We start from the raw sequence: 14,025 nt of genomic DNA, 5'->3' as shown, positions 1-14,025 counted from the left end.
GGAATGAAGAAAGAAGTGAAAGGGTGTATGAGTGATGTGCTATAGCAGGAAATGCAGGAGTTAATTGTGGAGTGGTAGAATGGTGAAACATATTACTTTGAGGTTTTTTGGCATGTGATAGTACAATTAAAGGGGTTTGTGTGAGTGGAAGACCACTTTTGGCATAGGCAAATAGGGTGGAGGAATACTGGAGGGAGAGAAATAGTGGAAGAATGCATGAAATGGTGTAAGCAAGGGAAGCTTGTAAGGACGGATAAGTGGAGACTCTTTTGCCATGGCCACCCCATGATGGGAGTTCCTGGAGGGAATGGGCATCTGATCAAAAGAGCTGACAAGTGTTTGCTGAAATGATTTAGATAGGATGAGGATGAACAGTGAAAGACTAACTGGGAGGATATATGTCAGAAGTAGAAGGAGGAAGGAAGGGGAAGGACAAGACCAAGAGAGTGCAGAAGGATGAAGTGAAGGAGGCTTTGGGGTATCAGGGCCTGCACACTGAGGAGGATGAAAAGCATGCATGTGAAAGAATGCATTTGATTTTTTTGGTTTATGGCATATGACACAATGCAAGTGGGTTGAACCGGGCATAAGAAGCTTTTAAGGTAGACCTTGGAATAGTCTGTAGGGCTAGGTTGTGGATGATAGGCTCTTGTTTCAGTGCATTGTGCATAACAGCTTGAGAGTGGATGTGCAAATGAAGTAATTGTTCATATATTCCAGATAATGCCCTTCTGAAGTAGGAGAAGCAAAAGTGTTTAAAAGAATAATACTGGTAGGCCCAAGAACATCTCTAGCATGGCTTCATACCTATATTACTTGTAATTGATACTTTCAGGCCTTTATGTAAGGGTATTGTATTTTATGACTATGTATAAACATACGTTGATATGGATAAGAAATGGAGACAGTTATTGTAAGCTGTTTTCTAATCTTCCATACTTAGGTTTGCTGTGTGACTTACTATGGTCAGACCCTGATAAGGATGTACAAGGCTGGGGTGAGAATGATCGTGGAGTTTCCTTCACATTTGGAGCCGATGTTGTTAGTAAATTCTTGAACCGCCACGACTTGGATTTGATATGCAGAGCACATCAAGTAAGGAAATGTTTAAACTGTAAATAGTGAAAATGAGGAAGTTTGTATATGAAAAGTGCTCTAAATACATGTCATGATGTGTTACAGTAGAAATTTTTCAAGGGTGAATATCTTTGCAATTAGAATTGGATAGAATGTGTAATTGATAAGAAAATGGAGAGTTAAGGTATTTTTCATGATGTTGAAATAAGGATGGCTGCAAGTTTTAAGAAAAACTACAATTTTGACACAGCATGTGAAATTCTCCACCAGTGTTGATGGTGAATAGTGAAAAAAGCTATAAAATCTGTAAATGGAGTAAGAAATTATTACAGAACTTGAAAATTCCAGTTAAGAATATATTGGAATTCTTCTACATTCTGTATTTTTTTTTTTACTATATTCTCATTTGATATATATTTGATCAATTGTATAAGGCTGAATATAGCATTCAGAAGCATCCCCAGTCTGTACCAGGTGAACATTCTTCCATCCTCATGGCACCTCATATCAATTCTCTTGTGTACAGTGAATTACTAAATTTGACTTGCATTACCTTTTACACATCCATCAAAACAGAACTATTCTGTTGGGCTTGACATCATTTGAAATACTTTTAGTCCCTTTTGAACTTAGTCACTGAGTGTATCCATCTCCTTTATAGTGTGCCTTTACCGGTAACTCTTATGATTTAGGTTTTCTTGTGTCACATGTAATGGTGTTCTCTTTTATAGGCTCTCATTCATAAGGTACTCAAGTGGCTTCTAAATTCGACTTAGATTTCATGCATTTCCATTCATCATGTAGATTCTTTTGATAACTGCTATATCTTATGAATTATCATCATCTTTGGTCTGTCCCATGAGCATGAGATATTCCTTGGGAAGGTATGAGTCAGGTGAGGAGGCACCAGCCTTCACTCACCCTTTACAGATGACCCTTGGGTAATCATAGTTGCTTGGTCATTATTAAGGCCTACCCTTTCCCAAATAGCAGCCGTCACAGGGTTAACATAATCAACCTTTTCAGTTCCATCTGACAATTCTCTGGGATTGCACTCAGTCAAAATGTGTGGCACATTGCTGCTGTCATCTGAATAGCTCATGGATTAGTATCCTTTTCTTTAGTTTTATTTATAGGATGTATTTTGATAGTGTTCTTGTATGTATATTTTTTACGTATTTTGATGGTGTTCTTGTATGTATGTTGTTTACAGATGTATTACTTTTTTTCAAACTCATTTGCCATTTCCTGTATGATTGAGGTAGTGCTATGACAGGAACAGATGAAGATGTGACATCAGTCACTCCCATCAGCTCTCTGCTTATCATGTATAATGCACTGAAAGCTCAGCCCCCCTATGCACAACCAGGCCCCACAAACCTCTGTGGTTTCCTTCAATTGTTTCATATGTTCTGGTTCTGCTCATTGATAGTACATAATCCTCTGTATACCACGTAGCTCCAGTTTGCTGTATCCTTTGCATGCTTTATGCCATCATGCATGTTCAAGCCTCAAACCTTCAGAGCATCATTCACTCCATCCTTCCACCTCCTCCTTGGTTCCCCCTTAACCTTCCCCCTTAACCTTCCCCCTTAACCTTATTCCCTCCACACCTAACATTTATACCCTCTAAGTCATCCTATATTCGCTTGTCTTCTCCATACGACCAAATCACTTCAGCACAATCACTTCAACCTTTTCATACATACTCCTCTTACTACCACACCTTTCTCTTACCCAGTTATTACGTATTCCATCAACCCTTCTTACACCACATGTTGTCCTCAAACATTTCATTTCCAGCACAACAACCCTCTTTACATTTTTGTTTAAGGACCACACTTTCCATTCATACAGCACCAGGGGTACTAATATTCTATCAAACATACCCTTCTCTACCCTTAAAGACAGTGAGCTTTCTTTTCACATGCTCCTCAAAGTGCCCAGGACCTTTGCCCCCACTCCTGCTCTATGGCTGATTTCATCTTCCTTGGTTCCATTTTCTTCCATATCCACTTGCAGGTTTCTAAATCACTTCACTTCCTCAAAATTCCCTCCATGTAAATTCACACTCCAAATAACCTGTCTCTTTTCACCGTAAAGCCTAATAACATTGCCGCTATTCACATTTACTCTCAACTGTCTCTTTATCACACATTCTCCCAAACTCAGACAGCAGGTTGGTCAGTCTCTCAATTGAATCTGCCACCAGTGCCATGTCATCTGCAAACAGTAGACTTACCTCTGTGACACCTGTACCACATTACGGACTGCATACCTGCTCCTCTCCCCAAGACTACCTACATTCACCTCCTCATCCCTTGATGTGTAAACAAATTAAACAGCTATGGTGGCATCACACACCCCAGCCATAGACCCACCTTTACCTGGTACTACTTGCCCTTCTTTGTTATTGTTTGCACTCGCATGCCTTGCTGTCTTGATAGAAACTCTTCACTGCTCCCAGTGGCTTTTTTCCCACACCAGATATTTGCAACACCTTCCTCAGAGTATCTCTGTCAGCCTTGTCATACACATTCTATAGTTTCATGAATGAGAAATACAATTTCTTCTGTTTCTCATAGTACTTTCCACACACATTTTTTAAAGCAAACACCTAATCCATACCTCCTTCCAGAACATCTTTTTATTCTCCCTAAAATTTACTGATAGTAGGCATTTGGACGATTTTTGCAGGGAAAAAATGCAATTGAGTGGGAGAAGTATAAAAGAAAGAGACAGGAGGTCAAGAGAAAGGTGCAAGAGGTGAAAAAAAGGGCAAATGAGAGTTGGGGTGAGAGACTATCAGTAAATTTTAGGGAGAATAAAAAGATGTTCTGGAAGGAGGTAAATAGGGTGCGTAAGACAAGGGAGCAAATGGGAACTTCAGTGAAGAGCGTAAATGGGGAGGTGATAACAAGTAGTGGTGATGTGAGAAGGAGATGGAATGAGTATTTTGAAGGTTTGTTAAATGTGTCTGATGACAGAGTGGCAGATATAGGGTGTTTGGGTCGAGGTGGTGTGCAAAGTGAGAGGGTTAGGGAAAATGATTTGGTAAACAGAGAAGAGGTAGTAAAAGCTTTGCGGAAGATGAAAGCCGGCAAGGCAGCAGGTTTGGATGGTATTGCAGTGGAATTTATTAAAAAAGGGGGTGACTGTATTGTTGACTGGTTGGTAAGGTTATTTAATGTATGTATGACTCATGGTGAGGTGCCTGAGGATTGGCGGAATGCGTGCATAGTGCCATTGTACAAAGGCAAAGGGGATAAGAGTGAGTGCTCAAATTACAGAGGTATAAGTTTGTTGAGTATTCCTGGTAAATTATATGGGAGGGTATTGATTGAGAGGGTGAAGGCATGTACAGAGCATCAGATTGGGGAAGAGCAGTGTGGTTTCAGAAGTGGTAGAGGATGTGTGGATCAGGTGTTTGCTTTGAAGAATGTATGTGAGAAATACTTAGAAAAGCAAATGGATTTGTATGTAGCATTTATGGATCTGGAGAAGGCATATGATAGAGTTGATAGAGATGCTCTGTGGAAGGTATTAAGAATATATGGTGTGGGAGGCAAGTTGTTAGAAGCAGTGAAAAGTTTTTATCGAGGATGTAAGGCATGTGTACGTGTAGGAAGAGAGGAAAGTGATTGGTTCTCAGTGAATGTAGGTTTGCGGCAGGGGTGTGTGATGTCTCCATGGTTGTTTAATTTGTTTATGGATGGGGTTGTTAGGGAGGTAAATGCAAGAGTCTTGGAAAGAGGGGCAAGTATGAAGTCTGTTGGGGATGAGAGAGCTTGGGAAGTGAGTCAGTTGTTGTTCGCTGATGATACAGCGCTGGTGGCGGATTCATGGGAGAAACTGCAGAAGCTGGTGACTGAGTTTGGTAAAGTGTGTGGAAGAAGAAAGTTAAGAGTAAATGTGAATAAGAGCAAGGTTATTAGGTACAGTAGGGTTGAGGGTCAAGTCAATTGGGAGGTGAGTTTGAATGGAGAAAAACTGGAGGAAGTGAAGTGTTTTAGATATCTGGGAGTGGATCTGTCAGCGGATGGAACCATGGAAGCGGAAGTGGATCATAGGGTGGGGGAGGGGGCGAAAATTTTGGGAGCCTTGAAAAATGTGTGGAAGTCGAGAACATTATCTCGGAAAGCAAAAATGGGTATGTTTGAAGGAATAGTGGTTCCAACAATGTTGTATGGTTGCGAGGCGTGGGCTATGGATAGAGTTGTGCGCAGGAGGATGGATGTGCTGGAAATGAGATGTTTGAGGACAATGTGTGGTGTGAGGTGGTTTGATCGAGTAAGTAACGTAAGGGTAAGAGAGATGTGTGGAAATAAAAAGAGCGTGGTTGAGAGAGCAGAAGAGGGTGTTTTGAAATGGTTTGGGCACATGGAGAGAATGAGTGAGGAAAGATTGACCAAGAGGATATATGTGTCGGAGGTGGAGGGAACGAGGAGAAGAGGGAGACCAAATTGGAGGTGGAAAGATGGAGTGAAAAGGATTTTGTGTGATCGGGGCCTGAACATGCAGGAGGGTGAAAGGAGGGCAAGGAATAGAGTGAATTGGAGCGATGTGGTATACAGGGGTTGACGTGCTGTCGGTGGATTGAATCAAGGCATGTGAAGCGTCCGGGGTAAACCATGGAAAGCTGCTGTAGGTATGTATATTTGCGTGTGTGGACGTGTGTATGTACATGTGTATGGGGGGGGTTGGGCCATTTCTTTCGTCTGTTTCCTTGCGCTATCTCGCAACCGTGGGAGACAGCGACGAGGTATAAAAAAAAAAAAACCTAATCCATACGTCCCTTACGTAGCTCTCCTGAAATTACATTTTCCAACCCATTCTGAAAATTTGTACATTCAACCATCCTTTGCCACCACTCTTCCATACAACTTAACAGGTACACTCAACCTACTTATACCCCTTTAATTTGAACATTCACTTTTGTCTCCTCTGCTTTCATACATTGGCATTGTCTCCTCTGCTTTCATACATTGGCATTACAAAGGCTCTCTGCTAACTCTCAGGCAACTTATATTAATATATCATTGTTTTTCTAGTATTACCACCTCTTGTATGTCAGTATATCTGTTCATTTACCTATTTTTGTTATACAGATGATGTTTGCTGAACATTGGCTCCCAGAATGATAGCGATATCCGAGAAGTACTTTAGAATTTGTAGAACAGTAGTAAGAATTCACACTAGAAACAGATTTGAAGGAAATTAGTGTTTTTGATATATTATTCTTTGAAAGTTTGCAGATTTGAAGGAAATTAGTGCTTTTTATTTAATATTCTTTTAAAGTAATGATGAAACATTGCAGTACATTGTAAGGTTTTCAGTTATAAAGCCTTTTATAATGAAATTAAAGCAAAATGATACTAGATTCTTATGTTCCAACCACTGATATTCACCATATAAAGAACAACAAGTTTTCATATTCTTATTTATTTACATTTTATTTTGCTTTGTCGCTGTCTCACGCATTAGCAAGGTAGCGCAAGGAAACAGACGAAAGAATGGCCCAACCCGCCCCATACACATGTATATACATACACGTCCACACACGCAAATAGACATACCTACACAGCTTTCCATGGTTTACCCCGGACGCTTCACATGCCTTGATTCAATCCACCGACAGAAAAGAAGAGTGAATGTTGGGGTGAAGAGGGTGGTGAGAGTAAGTGAGCTTGGGAAGGAGACCTGTGTGAGGAAGTACCAGGAGAGACTGAGTACAGAATGGAAAAAGGTGAGAACAATGGAAGTAAGGGGAGTGGGGGAGGAATGGGATGTATTTAGGGAATCAGTGATGGATTGCGCAAAAGATGCTTGTGGCATGAGAAGAGTGGGAGGTGTGTTGATTAGAAAGGGTAGTGAGTGGTGGGATGAAGAAGTAAGAGTATTAGTGAAAGAGAAGAGAGAGGCATTTGGACGATTTTTGCAGGGAAAAAATGCAGTTGAGTGGGAGATGTATAAAAAGAGACAGGAGGTCAAGAGAAAGGTGCAAGAGGTGAAAAAAAGGGCAAATGAGAGTTGGGGTGAGAGAGTATCATTAAATTTTAGGGAGAATAAAAAGATGTTCTGGAAGGAGGTAAATAAAGTGCGTAAGACAAGGGAGCAAATGGGAACTTCAGTGAAGGGCGCAAATGGGGAGGTGAAAACAAGTAGTGGTGATGTGAGAAGGAGATGGAGTGAGTATTTTGAAGGTTTGTTGAATGTGTTTGATGATAGAGTGGCAGATATAGGGTGTTTTGGTCGAGGTGGTGTGCAAAGTGAGAGGGTTAGGGAAAATGATTTGGTAAACAGAGAAGAGGTAGTGAAAGCTTTGCGGAAGATGAAAGCCGGCAAGGCAGCAGGTTTGGATGGTATTGCAGTGGAATTTATTAAAAAAGGGGGTGACTGTATTGTTGACTGGTTGGTAAGGTTATTTAATGTATATATATATATATATATATATATATATATATATTCCCTGGGGATAGGGGAGAAAGAATACTTCCCACGTATTCCCTGCGTGTCGTAGAAGGCGACTAAAAGGGAAGGGAGCGGGGGGCTGGAAATCCTCCCCTCTCGTTTTTTTTTTTTTTTTTTTTTCTTTTTTTTTTTTTTAATTTTCCAAAAGAAGGAACAGAGAAGAGGTCCAGGTGAGGATATTCCCTCAAAGGCCCAGTCCTCTGTTCTTAACGCTACCTCGCTATCGCGGGAAATAGCGAATAGTATAAAAAAAAAAATATATATATATATATATATATATATCCCTGGGGATAGGGGAGAAAGAATACTTCCCACGTATTCCCTGCGTGTCGTAGAAGGCGACTAAAAGGGGAGGGAGCGGGGGGCTGGAAATCTTCCCCTCATTTTTTTTTTTCTTTTTTTTTTTTTTTTTTTTTTTTCTCCAAAAGAAGGAACAGAGAATTGGGCCAGGTGAGGGTATTCCCTCAAGGCCCAGTCCTCTGTTCTTGGCGCTACCTCGCTGATGCGGGAAATGGCGAATAGTTTGAAGAAAAAAAAAAATATATATATATATATATATATATATATATATATATATATATATATATATATATATGAAATTATATATATATATATATATATGAAATTTATTAAAAAAGGGGGTGACTGTATTGTTGACTGGTTGGTAAGGTTATTTAATGTATGTATGACTCATGGTGAGGTGCCTGAGGATTGGCGGAATGCGTGCATAGTGCCATTGTACAAAGGCAAAGGGGATAAGAGTGAGTGCTCAAATTACAGAGGTATAAGTTTGTTGAGTATTCCTGGTAAATTATATGGGAGGGTATTGATTGAGAGGGTGAAGGCATGTACAGAGCATCAGATTGGGGAAGAGCAGTGTGGTTTCAGAAGTGGTAGAGGATGTGTGGATCAGGTGTTTGCTTTGAAGAATGTATGTGAAAAATACTTAGAAAAGCAAATGGATTTGTATGTAGCATTTATGGATCTGGAGAAGGCATATGATAGAGTTGATAGAGATGCTCTGTGGAAGGTATTAAGAATATATGGTGTGGGAGGCAAGTTGTTAGAAGCAGTGAAAAGTTTTTATCGAGGATGTAAGGCATGTGTACGTGTAGGAAGAGAGGAAAGTGATTGGTTCTCAGTGAATGTAGGTTTGCGGCAGGGGTGTGTGATGTCTCCATGGTTGTTTAATTTGTTTATGGATGGGGTTGTTAGGGAGGTAAATGCAAGAGTCTTGGAAAGAGGGGCAAGTATGAAGTCTGTTGGGGATGAGAGAGCTTGGGAAGTGAGTCAGTTGTTGTTCGCTGATGATACAGCGCTGGTGGCGGATTCATGTGAGAAACTGCAGAAGCTGGTGACGGAGTTTGGTAAAGTATGTGGAAGAAGAAAGTTAAGAGTAAATGTGAATAAGAGCAAGGTTATTAGGTACAGTAGGGCTGAGGGTCAAGTCAATTGGGAGGTGAGTTTGAATGGTGAAAAACTGGAGGAAGTGAAGTGTTTTAGATATCTGGGAGTGGATCTGTCAGCGGATGGAACCATGGAAGCGGAAGTGGATCATAGGGTGGGGGAGGGGGCGAAAATTTTGGGGGCCTTGAAAAATGTGTGGAAGTCGAGAACATTATCCCGGAAAGCAAAAATGGGTATGTTTGAAGGAATAGTAGTTCCAACAATGTTGTATGGTTGCGAGGCGTGGGCTATGGATAGAGTTGTGCGCAGGAGGATGGATGTGCTGGAAATGAGATGTTTGAGGACAATGTGTGGTGTGAGGTGGTTTGATCGAGTAAGTAACGTAAGGGTAAGAGAGATGTGTGGAAATAAAAAGAGCGTGGTTGAGAGAGCAGAAGAGAGTGTTTTAAAATGGTTTGGGCACATGGAGAGAATGAGTGAGGAAAGATTGACCAAGAGGATATATGTGTCGGAGGTGGAGGGAACGAGGAGAAGAGGGAGACCAAATTGGAGGTGGAAAGATGGAGTGAAAAAGATTTTGTGTGATCGGGGCCTGAACATGCAGGAGGGTGAAAGGAGGGCAAGGAATAGAGTGAATTGGAGCGATGTGGTATACAGGGGTTGACGTGCTGTCAGTGGATTGAATCAAGGCATGTGAAGCGTCCGGGGTAAACCATGGAAAGCTGTGTAGGTATGTATATTTGTGTGTGTGGACGTGTGTATGTACATGTGTATGGGGGGGGTTGGGCCATTTCTTTCGTCTGTTTCCTTGCGCTACCTCGCAATACGCGGGAGACAGCGACAAAGTATAAAAAAAAAAAAGAAAAAAAAAAAATATATATATATATATATATATGTATACATTGAGATGTATAGGTATGTATATTTGTGTGTGTGGACGTGTATGTATATACATGTGTATGTGGGTGGGTTGGGCCATTCTTCCGTCTGTTTCCTTGCGCTACCTCGCTAACGCGGGATACAGCAACAAAGCAAAATAAAATATATATATATATATATACAAATATGAGTCATTATGTTAGCCATTTGTTCACACTGTTACAGTGGGTGACCATGGCTGAACCCATTGTGAGGAGCAAACTATTCTTTAAGTTCAGGATAGCCTTCTCTATTTTTACATAGTTTTTCTGAAGTTTTATATATTCTTCTATTTTAATGTTCATTAAATCACATGAACCATTAGTGTAGCATGATAATGAATATGCATTTACATAGAAAAATGAGTCATTGTATCAGGTGCATGCCCATGCTTTCACAATAGCTGGCCATGGCTCTAATCTCATGAGGAAGTGATCTTTTCAATCGTATGATAATATTCTCTATTTTTGCTTAGTTTCCCAGTTCTTGATGATTTTATTGGATACTGTTTCATAACATTTTGCAATAAATTACATGAAAAATAACTCAAAAGTACGAGTCAAAAGATTACAGTGGCTGACCGAGAAGTACCCAAGCAACCATGGCAACTGATGGAAGAGAGGCATTTTTCCAAACTATAGAAATTTTGCCAAACTAGGTCAAATTTTGTCTCCCAAAGTGTGAGGGTTTCCAAAGAGTAGATTGCTGGATTAAAGACATTTCACTGTAATTCAGATGCTGAACTTAGTTTTGCATATGTATGTAATGCATATATTATGGGACTTCATAGGAGACTTCAAGACACTACAGTCTAACCCTTCAGTATTCTCTACTGTCTGCTGGAAATCCCACATAATGAATGTTATAAAACCTGCTTCTCAAAAGCTAAGCTTGCCTGAAGTTGCTGGAATTATTATTGTTATTTGGACAAGTTATTCAATCTTTACTGGGCTCTTATTTACCCCATTATTGAGTATTCCAAGCTTATCTGGGGTGGCTCTTCTTTCCTCTTTCTTTTTTAGCAAGAGTGGAGTGAAAGTCCTTCACCTTACTACCTCTCCTCCTATTACCTCTCTTCATTTATCACTCTTTGACTGACATGACATTGTTTTCCTCCTGTGGTACAGGAGGAAAACAATGTCATGTCAGTCAAAGAGTGTGTATACCCCAACATCCTAGGATGTGGACCATAGTATACAGCTGGCTTTTTTCAATAATTTCTGTGTGGAGAGCATCCACATGAGGATAGGCTATTATCATGCCTCTTTTCTTTGCACAGTGAAGCTTTGTTATCCTTCTTTCATCTTCCCTCTTCATGTAACCTTTTGACTTTCAAGAATTGAGTGTACAGACACCGAAGAAACTCATTTTAGGTTTCCTTTGCATTTTATTTTTAATGAACTCTTAATTTTACATTTAACCAACTTGGCTTCAATTCGAGAATGCTTTTATGCCACATTGCTTCCATAGAAAAAAGATACCTTTTTTTAGGATTTAATAGGTTCTTGAAGTGGCCAAATTAAATCATATAATGATTTAATGAGATCTTGCTGTGAGGCCAAGTTAATCATCTACAGTGGATCTGCACATCACATTTTGTTTCTGAATCAATGAAAGTAGCTTTTAAGAATTAGCAATAAATATATGTCTCCTTACCATTTTACAATCAGAAGGCATCATGTTCATTATGAGGGAGGTGGCTACTAATATTGATTTTTCAGAGTATAGGCTTATAATTCTCTTACTTAATAATAAATGTTTTAGTTTTTCCTTAAGCTAAATATTGGGTAATTTTTCTGTTGAAAACATGTATGTTACAGTGTTAATTTTTAAATGCCATAATATGTTGTATTTTACAGTTTTACAAAAAAAAAAAAATTCAATGTTATACATTTAGTGTTTAATGTCACGACATTTCTTGTGGGATTTTCATTACAATGCTTTTAAGTATAGCTTGAATTACACAGTTTTCTATGTATTAAAAGTCATTTCAGAAACAACATTTAAAGCTCTACAAGTTGATATCATTGAACATTATCAAACATTGCAGGTTGTTGAAGATGGGTATGAATTCTTTGCCAAAAGACAATTGGTTACATTGTTTTCTGCTCCAAACTACTGTGGGGAGTTTGACAATGCCGGGGGAATGATGTCAGTGGATGAAACGTTGCTCTGCTCATTTCAGGTAAGACATTAATATCACATGTTTTATCCTTAAGAACAACCATGCCCAATTCTTAGAATATGCTCGGTTATTGAGAAATTACATTACATTTTTTAACTTCACTTTGTGAATGAATGCAATTCATTGGACGGATTGAAATATTGTAGCAAAGGAAACACAAGCAGAAGTCAGGAAAACATATACATACTAAGGAGTGCTAAAGAGATGCCCTCCCAACTGAGTCTGAGACTACACTTCTATAGATATATGCCCATCAGAAGCCACACTTTCCCCTCTACACATTTAGACACCCCAATCTGAGCCTTCGAGGAGTGTGTGTGTGTGTGTGTGTGTGTGAGGAAGTACTAGGAGAGATTGAGTGCAGGATCAAAAAAGTTAAGAGCAAATGACATAAGGGGAGTAGGGGAGAAATGGGAGGTATTTAGGGAAGCAGTGATGGCTTGCGCAAAAGATGCCTATGGCATGAGAAAGGTGGGAGGTGGGCAGATTAGAAAGGGTAGTTAGCGGTGGGATGAAGAAGTAAGATTGTTAATTAAAGAGTTGAGAGAGGCATTTAGACGATTTTTGCAGGAAAGTAGTGCGAATGATTGGGAGACATATAAAAGAAAGAGGCAGGATGTCAAGAGAAAGGTGCAAGAGGTGAAAAAGAGGGTAAATGAGAGTTTGGGTGAGAGAGTATCATTGAATTTTAGGGAGAATAAAAAGATGTTTTAGAAGGAGGTAAATAAAGTGCAGAACACAAATGGGAACATCGGTGAAGGGGATTAATGGCGAGGTAATAACAAGTAGAGATGAAGTGAGAAGGAGATGTAGTGAGTATTTTGAAGGTTTGTTAAATGTGTTTGATGATACAATGGCAGATATAGGGTGTTTTGGTCGAGGTGGTGTGCAAAGTGAGAGGGTCAGGGAGAGTGGTTTGGTAAACAGAAAAGAGGTATGAAAGCTTTGCAGAAGATGAAATCTGGCAAGGCAGCAGGTTTGGGTGGTATTGCAGTGGAATTTATTGAAAAATTTATTGGGCCAGGTGAGGGTATTCCCTCAAAGGCCCAGTCCTCTGTTCTTAACGCTACCTCACTAATGCGGGAAATGGCGAATAGTTTGAAAGAAAAAGAAAAATGGTTCATGGTGAAGTGTCTAAGGATTTGTGGAATGCATGCATAGTGCCATTGTACAGAGGCCAAGGGGATAGAGGTGAGTGCTCAAATTACAGGGGTATAAGTTTGTTGATTATTTCTGGGAAATTGTATGGGAGGGTATTGATTGAGAGGGTGAAGCCATGTACAGTGCATCAGATTAGGGAAGAGCAGTGTGGTTTCAGAAGTGGTAGAGGATGTGTGGATCAAGTGTTTGCTTTGAAGAATGTATCTGAGAAATACTTTGAAAAACAGATGAATTTGTATATAGCATTTATGGATCTGGGGAAGGCATATTATAGAGTTGATAGAGATGCTCTGTGGAAGGTATTAAGAGTATATGGTCTTGGAGGTAAGTTGCTAGAAACCCTACTGAACCTAATAACCTTGCTCTCATTCACATTTACTCTCAGCTTTCTTCTTTCACACACTTTATAAAACTCAGTCACCAGCTTTTGCAGTTTCTTACCCGAATCAGCCACCAGCACTGTATCATCAGCAAACAACCTTTGACTCACTCCCCAAGCCCTCTCACCCACAACAGACTGCATACTTGCCCATCTCTCCAGAACTCTTGCATTCACCTCCCTAACAACCCCATCCATAAAGAAATTAAACAGCCATGAAGATATCACATGCCCCTGCCGCAAACCAACATTCACTGGGAACCACTCAGTTTTCTCTCATCCTACTCATACACATGCCGTACATCCTCGATAAAAAATTTTCATTGCTTCTAGCAACTTACCTCCCACACCATAGTGCATCTCTTATCAGCTCTATCTTATTCCTTCTCCAGATCCATAAATGCTACATACAAATCTGTTTGTTTTT

General features: G+C 39.9%; 1 protein-coding gene across 3 annotated transcripts in view; it reads left to right on the top strand.

The window, feature by feature from the left end:
* LOC139749512 (serine/threonine-protein phosphatase PP1-beta catalytic subunit) overlaps positions 1 to 14,025 on the top strand; it is a 269,037-nt gene that overhangs the window by 237,033 nt on the left and 17,979 nt on the right. For all 3 annotated transcript variants that reach the window (XM_071663462.1, XM_071663461.1, XM_071663463.1), the window contains 2 exons: positions 944 to 1,095; positions 11,924 to 12,058. In XM_071663462.1, the coding sequence (XP_071519563.1) occupies positions 944 to 1,095; positions 11,924 to 12,058 (287 nt within the window). The remainder of the gene's footprint in view (positions 1 to 943; positions 1,096 to 11,923; positions 12,059 to 14,025) is intronic.

Source organism: Panulirus ornatus, chromosome 7 (assembly GCF_036320965.1).
Source record: "Panulirus ornatus isolate Po-2019 chromosome 7, ASM3632096v1, whole genome shotgun sequence".
Classification (NCBI taxonomy): Eukaryota; Metazoa; Arthropoda; class Malacostraca; order Decapoda; family Palinuridae; genus Panulirus; species Panulirus ornatus.
This window is presented reverse-complemented; position numbering and strand designations above follow the sequence as displayed.